Source organism: Dunckerocampus dactyliophorus, chromosome 1, assembly GCF_027744805.1.
Source record: "Dunckerocampus dactyliophorus isolate RoL2022-P2 chromosome 1, RoL_Ddac_1.1, whole genome shotgun sequence".
In the NCBI taxonomy this organism is placed as follows: Eukaryota; Metazoa; Chordata; class Actinopteri; order Syngnathiformes; family Syngnathidae; genus Dunckerocampus; species Dunckerocampus dactyliophorus.
Window position 1 is genome coordinate 26,773,802 of NC_072819.1, and position 20,427 is coordinate 26,794,228.

General features: G+C 42.0%; 2 protein-coding genes across 6 annotated transcripts; one reads left to right on the forward strand and one right to left on the reverse strand.

The window, feature by feature from the left end:
* Positions 1-490: 490 nt before the first annotated feature.
* ttc34 (tetratricopeptide repeat domain 34) lies at positions 491-9,942 on the forward strand. 3 transcript variants are annotated; one of them, XM_054795484.1, is made up of 8 exons: positions 491-694; positions 1,249-2,979; positions 3,056-3,281; positions 3,594-3,786; positions 3,861-4,027; positions 4,318-4,591; positions 4,703-4,917; positions 7,958-9,942. In XM_054795484.1, the coding sequence occupies exons 2-8, from the start codon at positions 1,295-1,297 to the stop codon at positions 8,501-8,503; spliced, it is 3,306 nt and encodes a 1,101-aa protein (XP_054651459.1). In that variant the 5' UTR covers positions 491-694; positions 1,249-1,294; the 3' UTR covers positions 8,504-9,942. The 3 variants fall into 3 exon arrangements, with proteins under 3 accessions (XP_054651459.1, XP_054651476.1, XP_054651468.1); XM_054795501.1 differs by having other exon boundaries at positions 635-694; positions 2,102-2,979; XM_054795493.1 differs by lacking the exon at positions 491-694 and having other exon boundaries at positions 1,953-2,009; positions 2,102-2,979.
* On the reverse strand, positions 9,208-19,789 carry alas2 (aminolevulinate, delta-, synthase 2). 3 transcript variants are annotated; one of them, XM_054795513.1, is made up of 10 exons: positions 19,674-19,789; positions 16,699-17,051; positions 16,539-16,628; positions 16,230-16,452; positions 15,925-16,109; positions 15,408-15,587; positions 11,692-11,856; positions 10,613-10,881; positions 10,120-10,282; positions 9,208-9,941 (listed from the first exon to the last, which is right to left on the reverse strand). In XM_054795513.1, exons 2-10 carry the CDS (start codon positions 17,027-17,029, stop codon positions 9,778-9,780), a joined length of 1,770 nt encoding a protein of 589 aa, XP_054651488.1. In that variant the 5' UTR covers positions 17,030-17,051; positions 19,674-19,789; the 3' UTR covers positions 9,208-9,777. The 3 variants fall into 3 exon arrangements, with proteins under 3 accessions (XP_054651488.1, XP_054651496.1, XP_054651504.1); XM_054795521.1 differs by having other exon boundaries at positions 16,699-17,046; positions 19,674-19,769; XM_054795529.1 differs by having other exon boundaries at positions 16,699-16,800; positions 19,674-19,767.
* Between the last annotated feature and the right edge of the window lie 638 nt (positions 19,790-20,427).

Genomic DNA, 20,427 nt, shown 5'->3' on the forward strand with positions numbered 1-20,427 from the left:
TACATGATAGGATCAAAATATTAGTACACTTCTTAGTACAGACCAATACCAGTGCCTTTCTAGACTACATCAAACCATAATTATAAATATTTTGTCAAATTTTGTCAATAAAACGCCCTCTCATTGGATCTGTTATAGTAACATGATTTGGCCTGTACATGTTTGTATACGCAAACAGGGGCATCTTTTAAAATAACCGAAGCACAAATGTGTTGAGAAAATGAATATGTTTACAAATTAACCTTTGTTTGGGTGCTGGGAAATCAATAGTGAGGCCAAGTTGTCTTGGAGGGTTACTATGGCAACTAGACCATCGTAGACCAGCGGTCACCAGTACCACGGATCACTTCACTAGTCAAGAAAAGTGTGTGGGGGGGATATTAAATATATTGTTATTCGTAATTTCTTTATTTCTTTTTTAAGTATCATTTACAGGGTTAAAAACCCGCCTTAAGGCAACAATTGTTGCTGAGCGGTCACTTCGTTTTGCCCTGGCAACGACAAGCAGAGCGCTATTGAATTACCAAAAATGGGAAGCCAGTTTGTTTGGTTTTCTCCGGAGCAACAAATGAGCACACACTGACCGTTTTTACCGTCTTTGAGAAGACATGGATTCATTCTGGTCTTGGGAAAGTTCTGGACACGAAAACTAAAGACGAAGGTTTGGAGAGCGAAAATCCCCACAATCTCAAAGGTACGTCAATTAGACATGCTTACCAGATCCTTTAGCTTACAGCGTATAACTCTTAAGCTTTATAAAACTCCACCGAGTACGATTTGTCGAATTTTTGTTCATGCAATGTAACTATCCAAATTCACCCAAATTCACTTGTTCTAAAATAACATGTTTTAACATGTTTTTAATCTCAAAACGAACCCCGCAAAATTATGCTAACATAGTACAATGAAACCTTCCCTGTCACTTTACAAATGAAAGTATGACATTGAGAGTTTAAAATGGCACACAACGTGTATTCGTCATCATTCCAGTAGGCCTTTCATGTATATGCTGGTCTGAATATGAGTATGCGGTATTCCAAAATTGCAATGATGTTTGGCTCAGATAGCTCACAGACAACTAGAAAACTGTCAAACTGCCAAAAATGAACATAAACCACCAAAATTGTTTTGCATATACAGTATAGTAATGAGAAGTGTCAGCATCCATTTGTTGTCAGTGACAAATATTTCCTTCTATGGCTACATGTGTTATGAATAAGGCCAACCCATTGTGTTTTACATTGTCAGGTGACGTCTGTGCTGGTCAACAACAGAAGGTGTAAAACTAGTGATCATGACTGCTCTGGTGCGACCTGGCATCAAGGTTTCGGTTCTGTGTGAAGACGGAGACAGGTTCTTAGAGGACGGTGATCTGATGCGGGCTACCTCCATCTACATGTCTGCCTTCAGTACTCACGCTGCAACCACACTGTCACACATGCGGAAAATGGAGACATCCAGCCTCCAAGGGGTCGTATCGACTCTAGAAGGTTGGCTCGATAATAACCAGGAAAGCAAGCCTGTAGAGGGTCTCAGTAAAGGTCTGGTAGCAGTCTTTCTGTCCACGCTCTATCCCAACAATTTGTCGGCCACCATTTATAAAATGGAGTCTCTCCTTCAGAGTGGTGGGCATGGCTGTGAGGAGATTTTTGCTCGCTGCACCGCCCTGCTCGAGGGGAAACAAAAGCTTAATCCAGAGAGTGTTTGTTGTGTGACATTGGAAATAACTCGTGCCTTGGCCTGCTTGTTGTCAGAACAATACCGTGCTCACGGTCTGAAGCTTTACCTCAACTCTTACAAGAGCAACAAATGTGAAACTATCAAACTGGTGAAGAGCAGACAAGCTTCTCATATAGCCAAAATAGTCAAGGCCTTTACAGAGCAAATGCATCACTGGCATCCCTCCATGATATTGGACAGCGAGAGTGACGTGTGCTCAAAGGAGAGTGTACATTTGAATGTGGAGGCTGCTTCTCCGCTGATTGACTTCTTATTGGAGATCTCACCAGGTGATAGTAAAGTGCAGGAGCTCCAGGCTGCACATTTGTTTTACACAGGCCAATTTGGTGACAGTGCAGACATGTACTCTGCTATCTTGCAGAATGACCCTGGGAAGTTGGTCCAAGACTCAGCCGAGAGGCAAGCCAGGCTCTTAACCAGCCGAGCAGCTGCCTTGCTGTCAGGAGGCGTCCGTGTTGAAGAGGCCTGTTTGGATCTGGGAGAAGCCTTCAATGTGCACCCTGCATGTGCTCGAATTTACTTCCAAAAGCTCTTCACTGATCTCGGTACAGGAGGGTCTGCTCGCAGCTATCTTCGTCAGGAGGCTGAAAAGGGTCTATCTGGTTTTCGGGACATGGTCGTTACCCGAGCAGACCTGAGGTCCACAGAGGGAGTGGAACTTCTTGACCCTGTGGTTGCTCAGTTACGGACTCTTTGTCATTTGGAGCCTGACGGAGGAGGAAGAGAGCTGCGTGTGCGACTTGCCGATTGTCTTCTACTAAAGGGGGAGCACAAAGAAGCTCTCTCTATATGTAGCCAGCTGGCTGCTACCAAAGACCAGCACAGCTATCAGAACACAGTGCAGGTTCTTTGTGGATATACACGACTTCTCACAGATGACCACAAGGGGGCTCTGGAGGACTTTCAGGCTGTGATTGAACACAACGCCCCCCACCCACCTAGCTGTGTGCGGGCACTCTGTGGCAGAGGCCTGCTACGTATGATGGCGGGCTTCCACTACCTCACAGCACTCGACTATGTGACAGCGACCAGGTTGCACCCTCAGGAGACGGCGCTAACCGTTCGCTGTCTTGTTCCATGGAACCTGCGGGGGCTGCTTTTCACTGTTTTACTGGAGCAAGGCCGATGCATGCTTGAAGGGGCTGGAGAGCATCATCCGGCCTCATGTGGAAACTCCCAGCAGCCTCAACAGGGGGGTCAGCTGCAGGCCACATCAAAGCGAGACAGCCACAGAGCAGGGTATTATGGCTCTCACGTACATCAAAGTTGAAAAGCTGCATTTGCCATCAGTTTAATGACACATTTCATGATGTAGGACTCCTGCTGGTGTTCATTCCCTGGCTGTGCTGCTCATGGACCTCCAGCCCGGCACTGATGGTTCTCAAATCCTAGCAGCAGATGCCTTATACCAGCTTGGCCGAGTAGAGGAAGCTTACCGCCTGCTACTGCTTTGCATTGGACCCACCAGTCCCCGTGCCCCCATTTTGGCCCGACTTTCCATGTTACAGCTGCACAGAGGTTTTCTGTATGACACCAATCAGGTATGTTTAAGCTAGGTTCATAATGAGTGATGCATAATCTTTTTTATAGTGTTTTAAATTCCGGTGTAATGGTGTAATTGTTGTTAAAAACAGACAGTGTTAGGTTAATATGTCTTAAGACTACTGTAACGCTAAGTTGAATATATACAGTACATTAAAGAAATGGAGTAAAGATTTGTCAAAACAAGTTTTAAGTTCATTCAATAAGTCAATCAAATGAACATAGAGCTTCATTTATAGCCATTGGTAAAATCTACAACAATTCAGTTGAATCCTAATATTTGAAAGTCTAATTCTGTATTTGTCTTGCAGCTATTAAAAAAGCTTGTTCAGTGTGGTGACACCAGTTGTTTACGCCCCCTATTGTCAGTGGCGAAGAAGAAGGACCGGGCGCTGCTGCATGCATACTGCCACTCTGCTGCCAAACGCATCCTGGAGGGCACGAGAGATGAGAGCACCGTCAGGGAGGCAGTGGCCTACCTCTCCATCGCTATCATCATATCTGGTAGTTAAAATGTTTTCTTGTCATTGGTATGTGTAGGAACCATATGACTTCAAATTATATTGTAACCTTTGTAGGGGGCGAGGCGGCAGAGTCCCTGCTGGAGAGAGGGAGGTGTTATGCTCTACTCGGCCAAAGAAAGACAGCCATCTTTGATTTCAGTGCCATTATCAAGGAACAGCCCAAACATGTTCAAGCACTATGTGGAAGAGGTTTCACCTACCTCCTGCTCAACCAGCAAAAGGTACAACTCAAACATACGTACACGATGGACAACTGGACACACCTCTGCTCTGATTGAGAGGCCCATCAGACACGTTTGGGGATTTTTAGCCTCGTTGAATGGATGCACAAATACACCGAATAAACTGTGTTTTAGCTGAAGAAATGTTATATTTCCTTCAATTGTCACTTCCTGTACGGGTAATGGCCAAGTGTCCCAATACTTTTGTCCATAAAATGTATTTTACAGAGTTCCTTTGCCTAACATTTAGAATAATATACTAAGCTTCATCCTTTTCTCTGATACTATAGGAATGCACTCATGACATCCTGGCTGCTCTGCAGATAAACACTGATGAGGTTACCAAAGACCTCCTGTCACTCAAGGACAGGGCACGCAAACTGGTCTGTGATTGGCTGCATCAGTTCTGCAGGAGCAGCCTGTCAGATGTCCTTGTCACCAATGCTGTCCCCTGCCATGGGGAGAGACTCAGAGAGGCTTCCATAATCTGTGCTGCTCTGATAAGGACAGACTGCAGAGCTCCCAGATGGCATCTTCTCCATGTTGACATTCTTTTAGCCAAAGGTGTGACTTAGCCAATCTTTGCTGTACGGGTACACAGCGTGACTTCACTTGAAATAATCTGCTTAGGTCATAGTTTGCAGTGATTTTCTTATTGCTGCTGTCCTTGCCCAGGTGAAGTTGAGGCGGCAGGTGCCCACCTGAGCCAGGTGTTTGGCCAGGAGCCAAGAGATGCAGCGGCCCAGGCCAGGCTAGGTGTGGTGGAGGCCTGGCAGCGCAAGTCTTGCAGTGCAGCACGCAGGCTCAGCATACTCGCAGAGGAAGAGATGTCATGTTTGGACCTTTTGTTGGCTCTCATCCCACTTCATCAGAGGAAATGCATAGCACAGGTAAACCCATGTTAGCCATTTATATTCATCTTTCATCAGCATAGCACTGTCCACTTTTTCAACCTGTGAGCTACTTTAAAAATGAAGTCCCAAAGATCGAAGAAAATGGTAAATGGTCTTTCTCTTGTATAGTGCTTTGACATTGCGAGCACATTTAACTAATGATAACGCAGCATCAGGAGCAACCGGGGGTTCAGTATCTTGCCCAAGGACGCTTTGACACGATCACGCTACCACCTGAGCCATGCCACCCCAATAATATATATATATATATATATATATATATATATATATATATATATATATATATATATATATATATATATATTTACTATATTTATATTAAAAAATGTCGGTATGGGTAAGGGTGCACACACTTTTTCAGCATGCAAGTTACAAGTTAATATGATCTATCTCTTTTTATAAAACATATAACATATATATCAAATCTAACCGGTAATCTTTGAAATACTATTGTAAATATTAATGATTAGTATTTCACATTCACATATTCAAAGTTTACAGGTAATCAAAGTCATTGATATCATAATTATATTAAATGTGGCAATAAAGATAATAACACATAATTCCTCAATAGTTGTGTACATAACCTGAGTACTGGTAAGACACAGTTAATGTACATCCAGTTAGCATTTGCTATCAAACATTACCGATATACTAGAAGTGAAAATGATTATGTAAAAGACAATGCGGCCGAAATCAAGGCAACATATTAAAAAGGTTTCAGCAATGGGCACATTTTCCAATTAATCCTGAAATAATAGTTTAAGAAGCGAACATGTAGAAAACACTGATTTCTATAGTGGAGTTCATGACGCAAAGCAAAGCCATCAAACAATACACTTTTTTTTCTACAAAAGTAGCCACGACAAGTGAACAGATAACTTGTTATACACCGTGTGCACAATTATTAGGCAGTTTGCATTATTGAATATTTGTTTTATTATTTAACAATAACAGTGCTCTTGGTTAATCCAAAATGTTAATAAACCTCAAACCTGAATATTGAAGGAAGTGAAAGTGAGGTTTTGGCTGTTGTGGAGAATATCTCTGTGCGGCAGTCTACCGGTAGCTCGGCGTAATGGGCACCCCTGTTCTAATACATAGTAACTGATATGCCAGACTTATATTACTGCTAGTAACTTCAAGCATTAGTAACTAATTTCCACCAGTGATTGGTGGTGGTGCTTGGTAAACTTGGCGCTCAGCCAAATGTTATAAGCATAAGTAGAACGGCTCGGAGATTAACATCTAAGCTAGGGAGCAGTTCACAATCAATATTTATCTAATAACATGATAAATATTTTAACATTTTCAATAAAATAAAATACATCTTACCAGAGACCATTTCTCCTCCTCAGTCAGCCATTGTCGGCGTGACTTAGCTTGTCAAACAGTTTGCTCTGATCAACCAAGGGAGGACGGAGAAGTGTTGATGTCACTGTGGGCCTGGCCCTGAGAGGAGACTCTGAAATCAAATTACATTGATATGGCAGCACATAGTAGCTGAAATCTGATTAGACACAAAAAAGCTAACATACACTACTGGAAGCAGTGCAGCCAAGAAACATGCTACAAAATGAAGATAATAAACTGTTGAAATAAATGACTTTAATTTCACAGAAAAAATACTAGAATTTCAATTGTAAATGTAGGTCAGTGCTCCTGATAATGTTTGGGCCTGCAGATAAGGCCTTGCTGGCCCTGACTGCACACCACTGCACTAAAGTATGGCATAAGGCGAAACACTAGACTTGGTAACTTTTCCAGGGCTAGGTAAGGTGCAAGTACACTACTCACAAAAAGCTAGGGATGTTGAGCTTTCGACTGAAACTTCAAGATGAACATAAAACCACTATACCATTCACTATAAACTTTACAATCTAATTTGACCTTATCTAATCTTTGCACATGTCCAACTGCCTAATGTGCTGCACAACTTGATGTTCTCTAACATGGAGCTGAATGGCAAAATTCACAACAGGTGGCTGATCCATTAATCAACCAATAGGTGTCCTACTTCAATTAGAATTGGTATTTAAACAGTCCTCTTCACATTCACGTGTTACATTCCACATATTGACATCACGAGAACAAGGCAGTACCTCGCCATTGCAAGGCTTCAAACAGGATGTTCTCAGAGGAAAGTGGCCAATGACATTAGAGTGTCACAGAGTGTCATTAGCGGGTTGCAACAGAGGTACAGAGAGACCAGAAGAGTCAGTGAATTCTTTACCTCTTGTGAATTTTGCTGTTCACTTTCTTGTTCGAGAACAGCAAGTAGATAAAAAGTAGTCACAGTAAATATAAAGGTCATAGTGCATTTTAGGTTCATCCTGAAATTTCACCCGTATCCCCATGTTTATGTAACTAGTGTACATAAGCACAACCTTTGATGGTACCATACAAGTGACATCTTAAATGTACACTACCCATTAAGTGGCCCTTTTGTTCATCATACTCCATGAACCAGGAAGTAGCTTGCTTACTGAAAAAGAAACAAATGGACAAATACAAGTTTTATTCACTTATGAGTTCAGCACACTACCACATTGACCGGAAAATGTTTGAAAAAGACCGATTGTCTTATATTCTGGGTGTAGAGATTTATACATGCAAACCAACAGGTGGCGCTACACAACTCCCCAAGCCAGTCACAGCTTTACTTCCTGTCACACAGCAGTGACTTGGGGCCACAGAGACCCGCTGGAAAAAAGTGGCTCAAATGTTGGACAAGTAAGCACAAGAGGAGGAGATATGATTAAAGTTGTTAATTAAATTAACAACTGTAGTTAAGCTATTAAATATATATTTTTGTGTAATACACCAGTTATTAAAAAGAAGAGATACATTTTGTCTTAAGAAATATTTTTCCAAAAACTGGTCTTGAAATAGGGCGGTATGATACATTGTCGTTCTTGAGATATGGTCATTGCTAAAGCAAAAATTGTGTTGATGTCCTAAGCCTTGCACAGTACTGTGTGTTCATTATAAAAATAAAACATTTGTCCAATGGCAGGCAGCAGCACAGGATGCCAAAAGCATGTCTTCAGATGGAAGCTGGGATCAGGCCCTCCCTCTTTTGACTGTGGCAGTACAAGCAGCAGACAAACAGAGATATGAGTATATTCGCCAGCGGGCTGTCTGTCTCGCTCAGCTGGGCTTACACCAGCGCGCCATTGCCGACCTCGACCAAGTCATTCAGAAACACGGTGGTTCCGATGCCAGCTGCTCTGAAGACCCCCAAGTCTTGGCGGAAGGTCTTTGTCGACGCGGTCACAGCCTGGTGCTGTGTTCCAGAGAAGGACCAGCTCTGGAGGATTTTAGCCGGGCTCTTGAGCTCCACAGGGAGCGGACCATTCAATGTGTGGAAGAAGGTGTGGGTAGGCTGCGGCTGGCAGAGTGCTTTTTGCGGGGGGCCCTGCAGCACTATGGACAGCAGCAGCTCAGCAAAGCCTGGACATTAATCGAGTGTGGCCTTGTTGTGGATGGTGACAATGCAGAACTGCGCAGAGTGAGAGCAAAGGTCAAGCGAGAAGTGGCTAGCCCTTGTAATGTCAACTAGTGAGTCCTCAAACCAAATGGTGATCCAATCCACTTACTCATACAGTAGAAGTACCTTCAACTACCCATTAGGACATTTATAGTATGCCCTCTTTTTAAATCTCTAGTGCACTTTAGTGCAATTAGGCTTTAACTCAACAGCCTTACAGTAGTTCAGGCATTCAAACATTATCATTATTATTATTTTAATCATTGTCATAAGTGTTACATCCCAACAAATGTACAACATACAGTGCCAGTCAGAAGTTTGGGCATGAATTTTCCATCCATCCAACAATTTTCTATACCGCTTCATCCTCATTAGGGTCACGGGGGCGTGCTGGAGCCTATCCCAGCTGACTTCGGGCGACAGACAGGGTATACCATGGACTGGTCGCCAGCCAATCGCAGGGCACATACAGACAAACAACCATTCACACTCACATTCATACCTATGGACAATTTAGAGTCGCCAGTTAACCTCACCTGCATGTTTTTGAGAATGTGGGAGGAAGCCGGAGTACCCGGAGAAGGCATGAATTTTCATTCAAGAAAATAATGTGTTGTAAGACCTTTGACTGCTATGATACACTGCTACACTGGAAATGCGCACTGTCACGCTGGAATGGGACTATTTTCCAGCAACATGAACAGCACTGTGCCTGCGTGAACCCGTTGACAAACATGTTGTGGTAAAATTCAATATTGTGACACAAAAATACAATATTTTTCAGGTTAGGGTTAGTATGTATTTTATTCCATAAATATTATTCCATGTTTTGTGCAATTTTTATCCAACAATCTAAAGTATCAAAATCTGAAATAGTTCATTAGAGCCTCTTCGAAATATTTGCTGCAGCTCTAAATGTATTTAATTTTTTATCGACCCATTTATGACCCAATTACATTTGTAGACATGAGAACCCTTCTTGTCGGTGTGAGGATGTATTTCTTTCTCACTGTGGAAGCCAAACAGGTACACACAATATAAAGTCACGCAACGTATTTGAATTCAAACCAACATATTTAGATAAGAAAGTGCCCAATGTGCAGGATTTATGCTTTAAAGCTAGAGAAGGCACAATTTTCCATCGTCATATCCACAGCTGCAAATACATGGTAGTCGCCATTCATAGAGGAAATGTATGAATTATACAATTATTCATATTAATATGAAAGAACATCTGAATGTATATTGTTAGTATTTTCGAGAGCAAGAGGGGCTTGTTTTTGTGCACGCTAGGGATAATTCAATATATATGTATATTCATTTGTGTTGATAAGACTGCGTGTCCTCTATGCAGACACAGTTATGTATTGGGGCTCCATGTTGCCAAAGTAGGACTTCTCCCATTCACTCATGAGGTCAAAGTGCAGGGGCCGGTCACAGAAGGTGCAGGAAGCAGCCGCAGGGTTGTTTAGCTTGAGTCCCACCTCCTGCCACACGTCCAGTAGTTTCTCTGTGAATTTGATGCTTAATGTTATTTCTTGCTGAAAGAGCTCGTGCACACACACTACTGTGTGTCATTGTGTTGATAGTAGGTGTAAGTGTGTGTGTGGTGTTTTCATAAAAGGAGACAAATCACTCACGGACCCCCACTTATCTTGATTTGACATTTCTCTGAAACAGCCACTCACCCACAAAATACTCCATCATTGCAGGGTGGTGGTGAGGAGATGGAGCCAGGCGCAGCAGCTCCTCGCCACGAGGCACTGTAGGGTAGTTGATGGCTTGCACGTAAATATTGTGTCTCTCCAGCAGGGTGTCGCACACCTTAGTGTTCAGCTCAGCATTTCCCACCTGGAGAATGCAACAAAAGCAGCAGGGATGATCTTATACAGGAGCAAAAATGTAACAATATGTTTAGTGAAACGTGACTGTACAGTAGAGGTAATAAGTTCAACAACTCTTCAATGTAATTATAAAACTGCTGTAAATTATGTGGAATTGATTGTTGATTTTCTTGAAGCAGTTTATGTATTACGGAGTGCAACCAGCGGAGGCGCTGTTCAATCTTAGTTATTTTGCCATCAAAAGAAGAACAAGATGATGTCAGCACTGGAAAGGTAAGCTACATTCACAAAGACCTCTGGCACTGCCATTGTAGGGGTGGCTGTCAAACCTCCATACCCGTATGGGGATGATGTGGCTGGGACAGTGGACCACAGGCAGGCCCTTGTCCATGAGCAGCTGCCTCATGTGTTTGACATTCCTCTGGTGTGCTCTGCGCAGGGACTGTCCCTCGGTGCCCTTCAGGACACGCACAGACTCCAGGGCTCCGGCCAGGACCATCGGGGGCAGGGCGGTGGTGAAGATGAAGCCGGCCGCGAAGGAGCGCACTGTGTCTACTAGGGCGGCGCTGCTGGCGATGTAGCCTCCCACACAGCCATAGGCCTTACCTGCCACATGTATGATAAAGTGTATGTGAGATCAGACAATTTTATGTTTTATTTCCACTTGACTGAAGCTAACTTTTTCGATATTGTATACAACCGGAGTTTTCAATGTGTGGCACAATAAGCCTCCCTGAACTAAACATAACTGAAATTAGCTCAGCAGGTTTGAAAAATCTGTTGTTCTTTCTTTTTCTCAAGCTGCTGCACCTCCCCTGAAGTCTTCTGGCACTTCCCAGGGGAGGCCAGCCTCACACCACAGGTATGTAGTGTTATTATATGGTTAATACCATAGATTAAACAATATACACCATTGTTTATGATATTAAAAACACTACAATAACCTTACACAAAGTACTTATTTATGAACAACTATATGCACTAATGATGATAATTTTTAAATTCCTTGCTTACAACAGTGTTAGGCCAGTACTTTATATCGTCATAACAGTGCTGTGATGTGCCATGTCAGTTTCTGTTATTACTCAGAACACTTTAAAAATGAGTGTTGCAATCCTATATTAAAGTTCAAACTGAATGTGTGTGTTTAGCTAACAGCTTGAAGTTGCCGTCAAAGTAGACGCGACCTCATATATTATTTTATCAACACAGGCCACCATTAGCGTAGAGGCGGCGCCCCGCTGATAAACCTCTGATTGTCGTGATGAGAGTGCCCCCACCTGTCCCGGCCCTCATGCGTGAGTTATCATAGCGATGTTGGCATCATGACAGTGACAGTTAAGTGACTGCAAATGTGACGTGAGCCAAGAACAGAAACCAGGGGAATTGTGGACATAGCTTCACAGGAAGGCTCACCGAGGGTCCCAGACAAAATGTCAATCTTGTGCATAACATTGTCCCTCTCCCCCACTCCAGCTCCATGGGCTCCATACAGGCCGACAGCGTGGACCTCATCAACAAAAGTGAGAGCTCCATAACGGTGAGCAACATCACACAGCTCCTCTAAAGGACATATGGCACCTGAAAACACAAGGTGAGGGAAAAATATCAATGGAAATGTGCAATATACACTAGACTGCAAACTACAACTAATAAACAGGAAACATACAGTAGCATTGTTATCTTTTAAAGGCACCATAGTACATTTTAGTGAATAAGGTTTTAAATTAGAGCCTCAGATACCCCAATTATAGAGAGAGGAAGTAGGTTGTGGTGCAATAAAGAAAAGCAAAGTGATTATTATGGCAAATTCTGTCACATTAATAGAAAATTTCATTCAATGAGACTATACTCTGTGCTTCTTATAAAGATGTTATATTGGTAATACACAGAGAAACTGAGCCACCAGAGATATCAATTTCCTCCCATGAGACACAATCAGTGATGAATCGAACAGTACAAAACCGTTTTTGCCTCCGCCAACGGTCTGTTTGTCTGTTTTGTTCAAAATAACTTGAAAAGTTCTGAATGGATTTGGATGACATTTTCAGGAATTGTCAGAAATGTGATATGGAAGAACTCATTACATTTTGGGGGTGATCCAAAATTCAATATTTAAAATGTTCTCAATTTTCAATGCCGCTTATCCTCAATAGGGTCGCTGGGGTATACTGGAGCCTATCCCAGCTGACTTCGGATGAGAGACGGGGTGCACCCTGAACTAGTTGCCAGCCAATGGCAGGGTACATACTTATAGACCAGGGGTCGGCAAACTTTGCCATCAAAAGAGCCATTTTGCCTCCTCTTCTTGTAAAGAAAAATATTTTGGAGCCACAAAACATTACACAGCTTTAAACTTTTACCTGTTCCAACAACAGAAGTGCAGAATGCATGTGTAGGCCTACATTGAAATCATTTCTGAGCTACAGACCCTTTCCGAAAAATTAGAATGTCATGGAAAAGTTGTTTAATTTCCATAATTCCATTCAAAAAGTTAAGCTTTCATAGATTATAGATTCAGGGCCCACAATTTAAACGATTTCAGGTGTTTATTTGTTTATTTTTACGTAATTTGGGCTTCCAGCTCATTGAACCCACGAAAATAGGAATTAAAAAAATTAGAATACTGTGAAGAAATCAGCCCAAATTTTGCAGGGCATGAATGTTTTAAACTGAGTGTCACACACTAATCATCTACTAAACTCAAATCACCTGCACAGGCTTCCCCAGGTGTCATTAAATTGATTCAGTTTGGTTCAATTGTCTCAGTTGGGATCAATATGGGGAAGACTGCAGACATGACAACTGGCCAGAAGACCATCATTGATACCCTCCATAGGATGGGTAAGCCACAAAAGTTCATAGCTAAGGAGGCTGGTTGTTCACAGAGTGCTGTGTCCAAGCATATCAATGGAAAGTCTAGAGGAAGGGCAAAATGTGGCAGGAGAAGATGCACCAGCAAAAGAGATGACCGTGGGCTTCAGCGGATTATCAAACAGGGAAGATTCAAGAATCTGGCAGAGATCCAGAAAGACTGGAATGAGTCGGGAGTCACATCTTCAAAAACCACCACATTCAGACGCATCCAGGAGATGGGCTACAACTGTCGGGTTCCTCGGGTCAAGCCACTTCTGAACCTGAACCTGAGGCAACGTAGGAAGCGTCTCCACTGGGCCAAGGAGAAGAAGGACTGGACTGTTGGCCAGTGGTCCAAGGTCCTCTTTTCCGATGAAAGTAAAGTGTGCCTTTCATTTGGGAATCAAGGTCCAAGGGTTTGGAGGAAGACGGGTGAGGAACAGAACCCAAGCTGCCTGCCAAGGTTCAGTGTGAAATATCCACAGTCTGTCATGATTTGGGGTGCAATGTCCGGTGCAGGTGTTGGTAAACTCTGCTTTCTTAAATCCAAGGTCACCGCAACGGTCTACCAGAATGTTTTAGAGGACTTCATGATTCCTTCTGCTGAGGATCTGTATGGAGATGCAGATTTCATCTTCCAGCAGGACCTGGCCCCTGCCCATACCGCCAGAAGCACCAAAACCTGGTTTGATGCCCATGCCTTTTTGAGTTATTCCCGTATTTGTGTCAAATTAAAACCAGACGTAGCCAACGTTAACATAAAAAAGCACATCAGAGTTCACATATCTGCATATCAATGCGGTCTGCTCAATGCCGTTTACATCACTTGACTCATCACAACTCAATTCAATATGCTAGCGCTGAATTAATGTCATCAGTTGGCCTACTGGTGATGTTTGTTGGCATTGTATTGGTCCTGTTCTCATCTGTTTTTGCAGAGAGCATTTCTTTAATTTTCTGAATAATTTCCTGTTATTTGAATTCAGAGAATAGATGCTTTGATATTTTTATGAACGATTCTTCGTGTATTCTGCCATCTGTGAATCTCCCTCCTTACAACGTGTGCAGCCACAACACTAGCAGCTTGTGGTGAGTTTGGAGAGTTCATCCACTTCTTGAAAGTATGTTTGCTCTGTCATGTTTATGGATAGCTTACTGCAAGGGTAGCACACTCGCAAGATGCCTTTTTCATGTCTCACAGCACACACTGGCCTCCCTCCCCCTTCCCTTGTTAATCCAAACGCAGTCTACATGCATTCACAGACTTTCGGGGAGTCAGATATTTCGAACTCTTTTCGAGAAAACCCATAATTACGAAGCTCGGCATGGGAGCAGCAACAGAGAGATGCAGGTTGCTGACCCACGGTATAGACAATCATTCACACTCACGTTCATACCTATTGACAATTTTGAGTCGTCAATTAACCTAACATGTATGTTTTTGGGAGGAAACTGGAGTACATGCTAACGTTAGCATGTTAGCATTGCTATGATGTTAACAGTAGCATAGTAGCATTTTTAGCCAGTTTCATAGGTAGACGCTTACATAAAGACTTAGCAGTTCAATGCTAGGGGTTAGCATGCTAACGTTAGCATGTTAGCATTGCTAGCACGCTAACATTAGCATAGTAGCATTTTTAGCCATTTTCATAGTTGGACACATATAAACACTTAGTCTATTATGCTAGGTGTTAGCATGCTAATGTTAGCATGTTAGCGCTGCTAGCATGCTAACATTAGCAATCTAAATACGTAGATAAAATAAATGTAGGACTAATATTTATGGTGTAAATCACAATATGGGGGGAACTATGGCGCTTGGCGGAGGTCTGTGCCCTCCGAGTGCTTTTCTAGTTTTAATTAAATTATCCAGGAAAACAGTATACAATGACTGGCCACAGAATTTGGTCCACCTGCAAATCTAAAGATATGCAAAGCGTATATAAACATATTGTTCATCAATTCTAGGACCAATCAATCAATTAAAAATCTGTATTGTTATCTTTGTAAAGGGATCATGTTTGATGCAGTTCTTGTATATTGTGTAACTTGTACACACTACAGTGTTCACTAAAAGTCCAACCACAAACAAGTGCTGCAAAATCCATAGCTAGCTCCACTTAACGTAGACACTTATTAATGTATAGCTATTATATAAAGTAGCTCTACATAAACAAGACTTAATTGTCACTCTTTGATGATGTCAAATCTAAGTTTGCATAAAAGGAGAGTCTGTCTACAATTTCAATTGGAATTGATCATGTTCTGGTCCTTACCATCCATTGAATGCACCGTCTCGAATGCCACTATTTTGGGCGTCTTCGGGTCAGAGCGTTGCAGTAGCTCCTCTAGGTTTTGGCTGTCATTGTGCCGAAAGATGACACGCTTGGCTCCACTGTTCCTGATGCCCTGAATCATTGAGGCGTGGTTCCCGGCATCAGAGTAGATCTCACAGCCTGTGGGTGTGACAGTAAACACAACGTTGATCCTCAGATGGCATTTTTTCCTTTGATGAAATAGAAAGTAGATTTTTGTGATTTAATCAGTTACTCAGTCAAGGGTTGACTGGTATCATCTAATACACCCGTAATTGTAATCCGTCATCTTATTAACATTATTTATTTACAGTTATCGACATTATTTACATTTAGGACAGTTGCATGCTTCCAGCTCTGCGGGAACTGTTTGGAAGAGGTCCTTCTTTGTTCCAGCACGACTGTATCCCGTTGCACAAAGCCAAGGCCAAAGCATCAAACACCTTTGATATGAAGTAGAACAGATATACTGTAGTACCTGGCAACATCCTGGCCAAAGTGAAGAGGGTGGAGTCGTTTGCCACGAAGCAGGAAGAGAAGACCAGAGCGCCGTCCTTCTGATGGAGCTGGGCCAGCTCCTTCTCCAGAGACACGTGGAAGTTACTAGTACCTGAGATATTCCTGGTGCCTCCTGCTCCTGCTCCGTGCCTGCTCAGGGCCTCACTGAAGAACAAAAAGATGACACATCTAACTGGGGCATTTGCCAGGAGTGAACGTGACAAAAAAAGGTGGACAGAGCTCCAAATGTGCTTCTCTTACAAGGGATGATCGTCATCACGTTACCTGATGGCGCTAATGACCTGGGGGTGCCGACTCATGCCCAAGTAGTCATTGCTGCACCAAACCGACACTTGGGATCTGTCACGGTCTGGCACAGAGTAATCCTCGGCAAAAGGAAATGATCCAGCGCTGCGGTTTACTGTCTTAAAGACTCGATATGTGTGGTCGTTTTTCTTCTCAGCAATCTTCTCAGAGAAGAAGTGGTCATAGTCATAGCTGGGCCCAGCTACACAGGCAAGATATCAGTTACATTATTCTGTGTACATTATTTTGGTGTTGATGCACATGTGGATCTAGTGTCAGAAAACACACCCATGTTGTCTTTGAGGAGATGACTTATGGTTTGAGGTGATTTTGAGAGAAGGGACTCTTTTAAATCTTGGAACAGAGAGATCATCATGCCTGTAAAAAAGGAATGCACTTTTGTCATTACATCATAGTCATACACAAAAATCCAAATGCTGCTTCTTACCCTCTTGGACATCCTCCTGCACTTCAGGTCTGGCTTGAACCATCCCGATGCGAGAGGTGACGAAAGGGCAACCCTTTGACGCCAACTCGGCCACCTGAGGAGCTGTTTGAGCAAACGTTCTCTTTAGCTGCAGCATGGGAAGCTGGTGACAGTCAGGACCAGCGGAAGAGGCGCTCAGCTTGGCCTCCAAGGAAGCCGACCTGCAGACGCTGATCTGACGCGCAATGATGGGACATTGATTGGCCAGAGACAGCAGGGAGGGTCCTGATCTCCTCAAAGCTGGCTTAGTGGCAGACTTGAGGAAAGGGCAGTGGTGAAGGAAGGCAGCCATGTTTGCACCAGCTGTTCCTGCTCTGAGTTAATGTAGAGGATGACATCATTCTTATTTCAGTGGCATAGTTTGACTGTGCATTTACAATGGTGTGAAAAAGTGTTTGCCTCTTCCTGATTCCTTTATTTTTTTGCGTGTTTGTTACACTCAAATGTTTCAGATCATCAAACAAAATTAAATATTAGTCAATGACAACCCAACTGAACACAAAATGCAGTTTTTAAATGGAACTTTTTATTATTAAGAGAGAAAAAAATCCAAACCTACATGGCCCTGTGTGAAATGGTGATTGCCCCCTAAATGTAATAACTGGTTGGGCCACCTTTAGTAGCAACAACTGTAATCAAGCGTTTGCAATAACTTGCAGTGAGTCTCTTACAACGCTGTGGAGAAATTTTGGCCCACTCATCTTTGCAGAATTGTTGTAATTCAGCCACATTGGAGGGTTTTCTAGCATGAACCGCCTTTTTAAGGTAATGCCACAACATCTCAATAGGATTCAGGTCAGGACTTTGACTAGGCCACGTCAAAGTCTTCATTTTGTTTTTCTTCAGCCATTCAGAGGTGGACTTGCTGGTGTGTTTTGGATCATTGTCCTGCTGCAGAACCCAAGTTGGTTTCAGCCTGAGTTCACAAACAGATGGCCGGAGAGTCTCCTTCAGGATTTTTTGGTAGACAGCAGAATTCATGGTTCCATTTATCACAGCAAATTTTCCAGGTCCTGAAGCAGCCCCAGACAATCACACTACAACCACCATATTTTACTGTTGGTATGGCATTAGTTTTACCCCGGATGTAATGGGACACACACCTTCCAAGAAGTTGAACTTTTGTCTCGTCAGACCACAAAGTATTTTCCCAAAGGTCTTGGGGATCATCAAGATGTTTTCTGACACAATTGAGATGAGCCTTAATGTTGTTGTTTTTTGTTCAGCAGTGTTTTTTGTCTTGGAACTACTTGGCCATGCAGGCCGTTTTTGCCCAGTGTCTTCCTTATAGTAGAGTCATGAACACTGACCTTAACTGAGGCAAGTGAGGCCTGCAGTTCTTTGGCTGCTGTTGTGGGGTCTTTTGTGACCTGTTGTATGAGTCCGTTCTTGGGGTAATTTAGGTTGGCCGCCCACTTCTGGGAAGGTTCACCACTGTTCCATGTTTTCGCCATTTGTGGATAATGGCTCTCACTGTGGTTCGCTGGTCCCAAAGCTTTCGAAATGGCTTTATAACCTTTTCCAGACTGATAGATCTCAATTAATTTAAGTTATGTTTTAACAGGGGGGGAGGTCAATCACTTTTTCACAAAGGGCCATGTAAGTTTTTTCTCCCATACTAATAAAACGTTTCATTTAAAAACTGCATTTTGTGTTCAGTTGTGTTGTCAGTGACTAATATTTAAATGTGTTTGATGATCTGAAACATTTAAGTGTGACAAACATGCAAAAAAAAAAAAAATCAGGAAGGGGGCAGACACTTTTTCACATCTCTGTCTGAGGACATTTGCGTTTTTCCCAGATCAATGTGTGAAGATCAAGTTTTTCAGTCATGTAGTTGTCAAGATTCTACATGTGTCGTGCTTCTTTAACTTTGAGAGCAGAAGGTGTGACCTTAAGGGTGCGGTTTATCTTCTCCCTGCAGGCGTTTGCTGAGTGACAGACGTCATCAGCAAATTCTACTGTCAAATAATCCACTTTAAGACACAGCGAGGGTGAAATAATTCTTATCCTTAGTTTAATAAGAGAATAAATCTCATTTGCATGTCAGAGCGTATTTTAACCATACTGTAATGTTATTGTGGGTGTTAAGGTAACCAAAATAATAGAAGCAGCTCAATATGATAAAAAACTTTTACCACAATAATAAAACATTGTCAGAGTAATAACTCTCTGACCATAAGTTAAATACATGAAGTCAATTTATACCGTTCCGGTTAATAACGCTGAAGAAGGGGCCAAACCTAAATGAATTATTTTTTCATCAGTATTTGTAAGCATCCGAACTGGTTTACAAATAGCTGCATTATTTTCTTTGTACATGTGTTCTGCCTGTGGTCAAAAGATAAGGCAGTTCTTAGGATCTGTGGCCTTCTCTTGATGTCAGACGTTATCTCTACATCGGCCTGTCAAAGAAATGCCTTTGCAACAAAAGTGGCTCAAATTTCACTGTAACTTCGTCATCAGTTTCAGCAAACTGGATCAGTACCAAAAAATGCAGCCCTTTATTTAGCCTGCAATATGAAAATGTACCACTTAATATCATATAATATTATATAATATAGTATTATAATAATAATAATAATAGAATAATATATAATAATACAACATAATAATAATACATAATATTAGTAGTAGTATTAATATATTATCTAATATAAGATATATCTAATATATCTAATATTTTTGCCCTTTACAAACTGAAATATAATAATATAAAAATAGATCACATTAATACTTTTAACAGACTTGCACACACACACACACACACACATATACATATATATATGTATATATATGGATATGTATATAATCACATTACTACCGCATCATATCTACCCTTAAATCCAATTAAATTATCAATAAGGCCCCTGTTATTGTGACCATCATGGTGCACAGAAAACATTAACAAACATTATCTCATAGTAAAGACTCACCTGTTGACCTGCACTGAGGACGAACTTCAAAACAGCAAATAACAAAATGTCAAAAAGAGTTCACACTCACTGGTGCATTATGCAATTAGGTCTCCCCCACCCCTCCAACATGTCACTACACGGAGGCTGGAACACATGGAGGAGTGTCTTATGCAGATGATGACATCCCATAGTTACCCAGTAGTTCACAATACTGTATCATTCCTGTCTTCACAGCCTGCAATTTGACAAGAGGCAGCAAGACATTTAAAGTCCTGTAATTTTTGTATGAATTTGTGAGCGTGTCCAAATGAAACACAAATAGTAAATAAATGTTATGTATTTTGTATCAATGCTCGCATAACTTAAACATAACATAAATTCTGCCTCATTTAAATCAGATTGTGACAGCTGCTAGAACCATCTGCTGTTTGATATACGTACGTGACAACCTACAATTACTTTGACACTTTAACTATACTCATAAATCATTTTGTAAAAAAAAAAAAAAGGACATTTTATTTTGTAGTATGTCCTAGTCATCCTTATGTCACATGACATAGAAACCATAAGGTAAGCACGATATTATAGCCCGGCCAACATATAGACTTCATGATGCATTTAATGTTCACAACAATCATGAGCAATATTTTTTGATAATCAGTCTCCATGTAACAGATGAATGTTCACCGTTACTGCCACTTTGTCACAGATCAGTGATCAAGTCCGTCATAGTGTGTGTGCATAGTGTGCAGTGACCAGTAGAGGGCGCCTT

Bases quoted from the DNA above. Each gene is read 5' to 3' on its own strand.
- ttc34 (XM_054795484.1), top strand. From the start codon at position 1,295: ATGACTGCTCTGGTGCGACCTGGCATCAAGGTTTCGGTTCTGTGTGAA. The intron at 3,787-3,860 runs GTAGTTAAAATG...TAACCTTTGTAG, and splicing joins CATCGCTATCATCATATCTG to GGGGCGAGGCGGCAGAGTCC. The intron at 4,592-4,702 runs GTGTGACTTAGC...GTCCTTGCCCAG, and splicing joins TGACATTCTTTTAGCCAAAG to GTGAAGTTGAGGCGGCAGGT.
- alas2 (XM_054795513.1), bottom strand. From the start codon at position 17,029: ATGGCTGCCTTCCTTCACCACTGCCCTTTCCTCAAGTCTGCCACTAAG. The intron at 16,629-16,698 runs GTAAGAAGCAGC...CCTTTTTTACAG, and splicing joins GCAGGAGGATGTCCAAGAGG to GCATGATGATCTCTCTGTTC. The intron at 16,453-16,538 runs GTGTGTTTTCTG...TTGCCTGTGTAG, and splicing joins TCTCCTCAAAGACAACATGG to CTGGGCCCAGCTATGACTAT.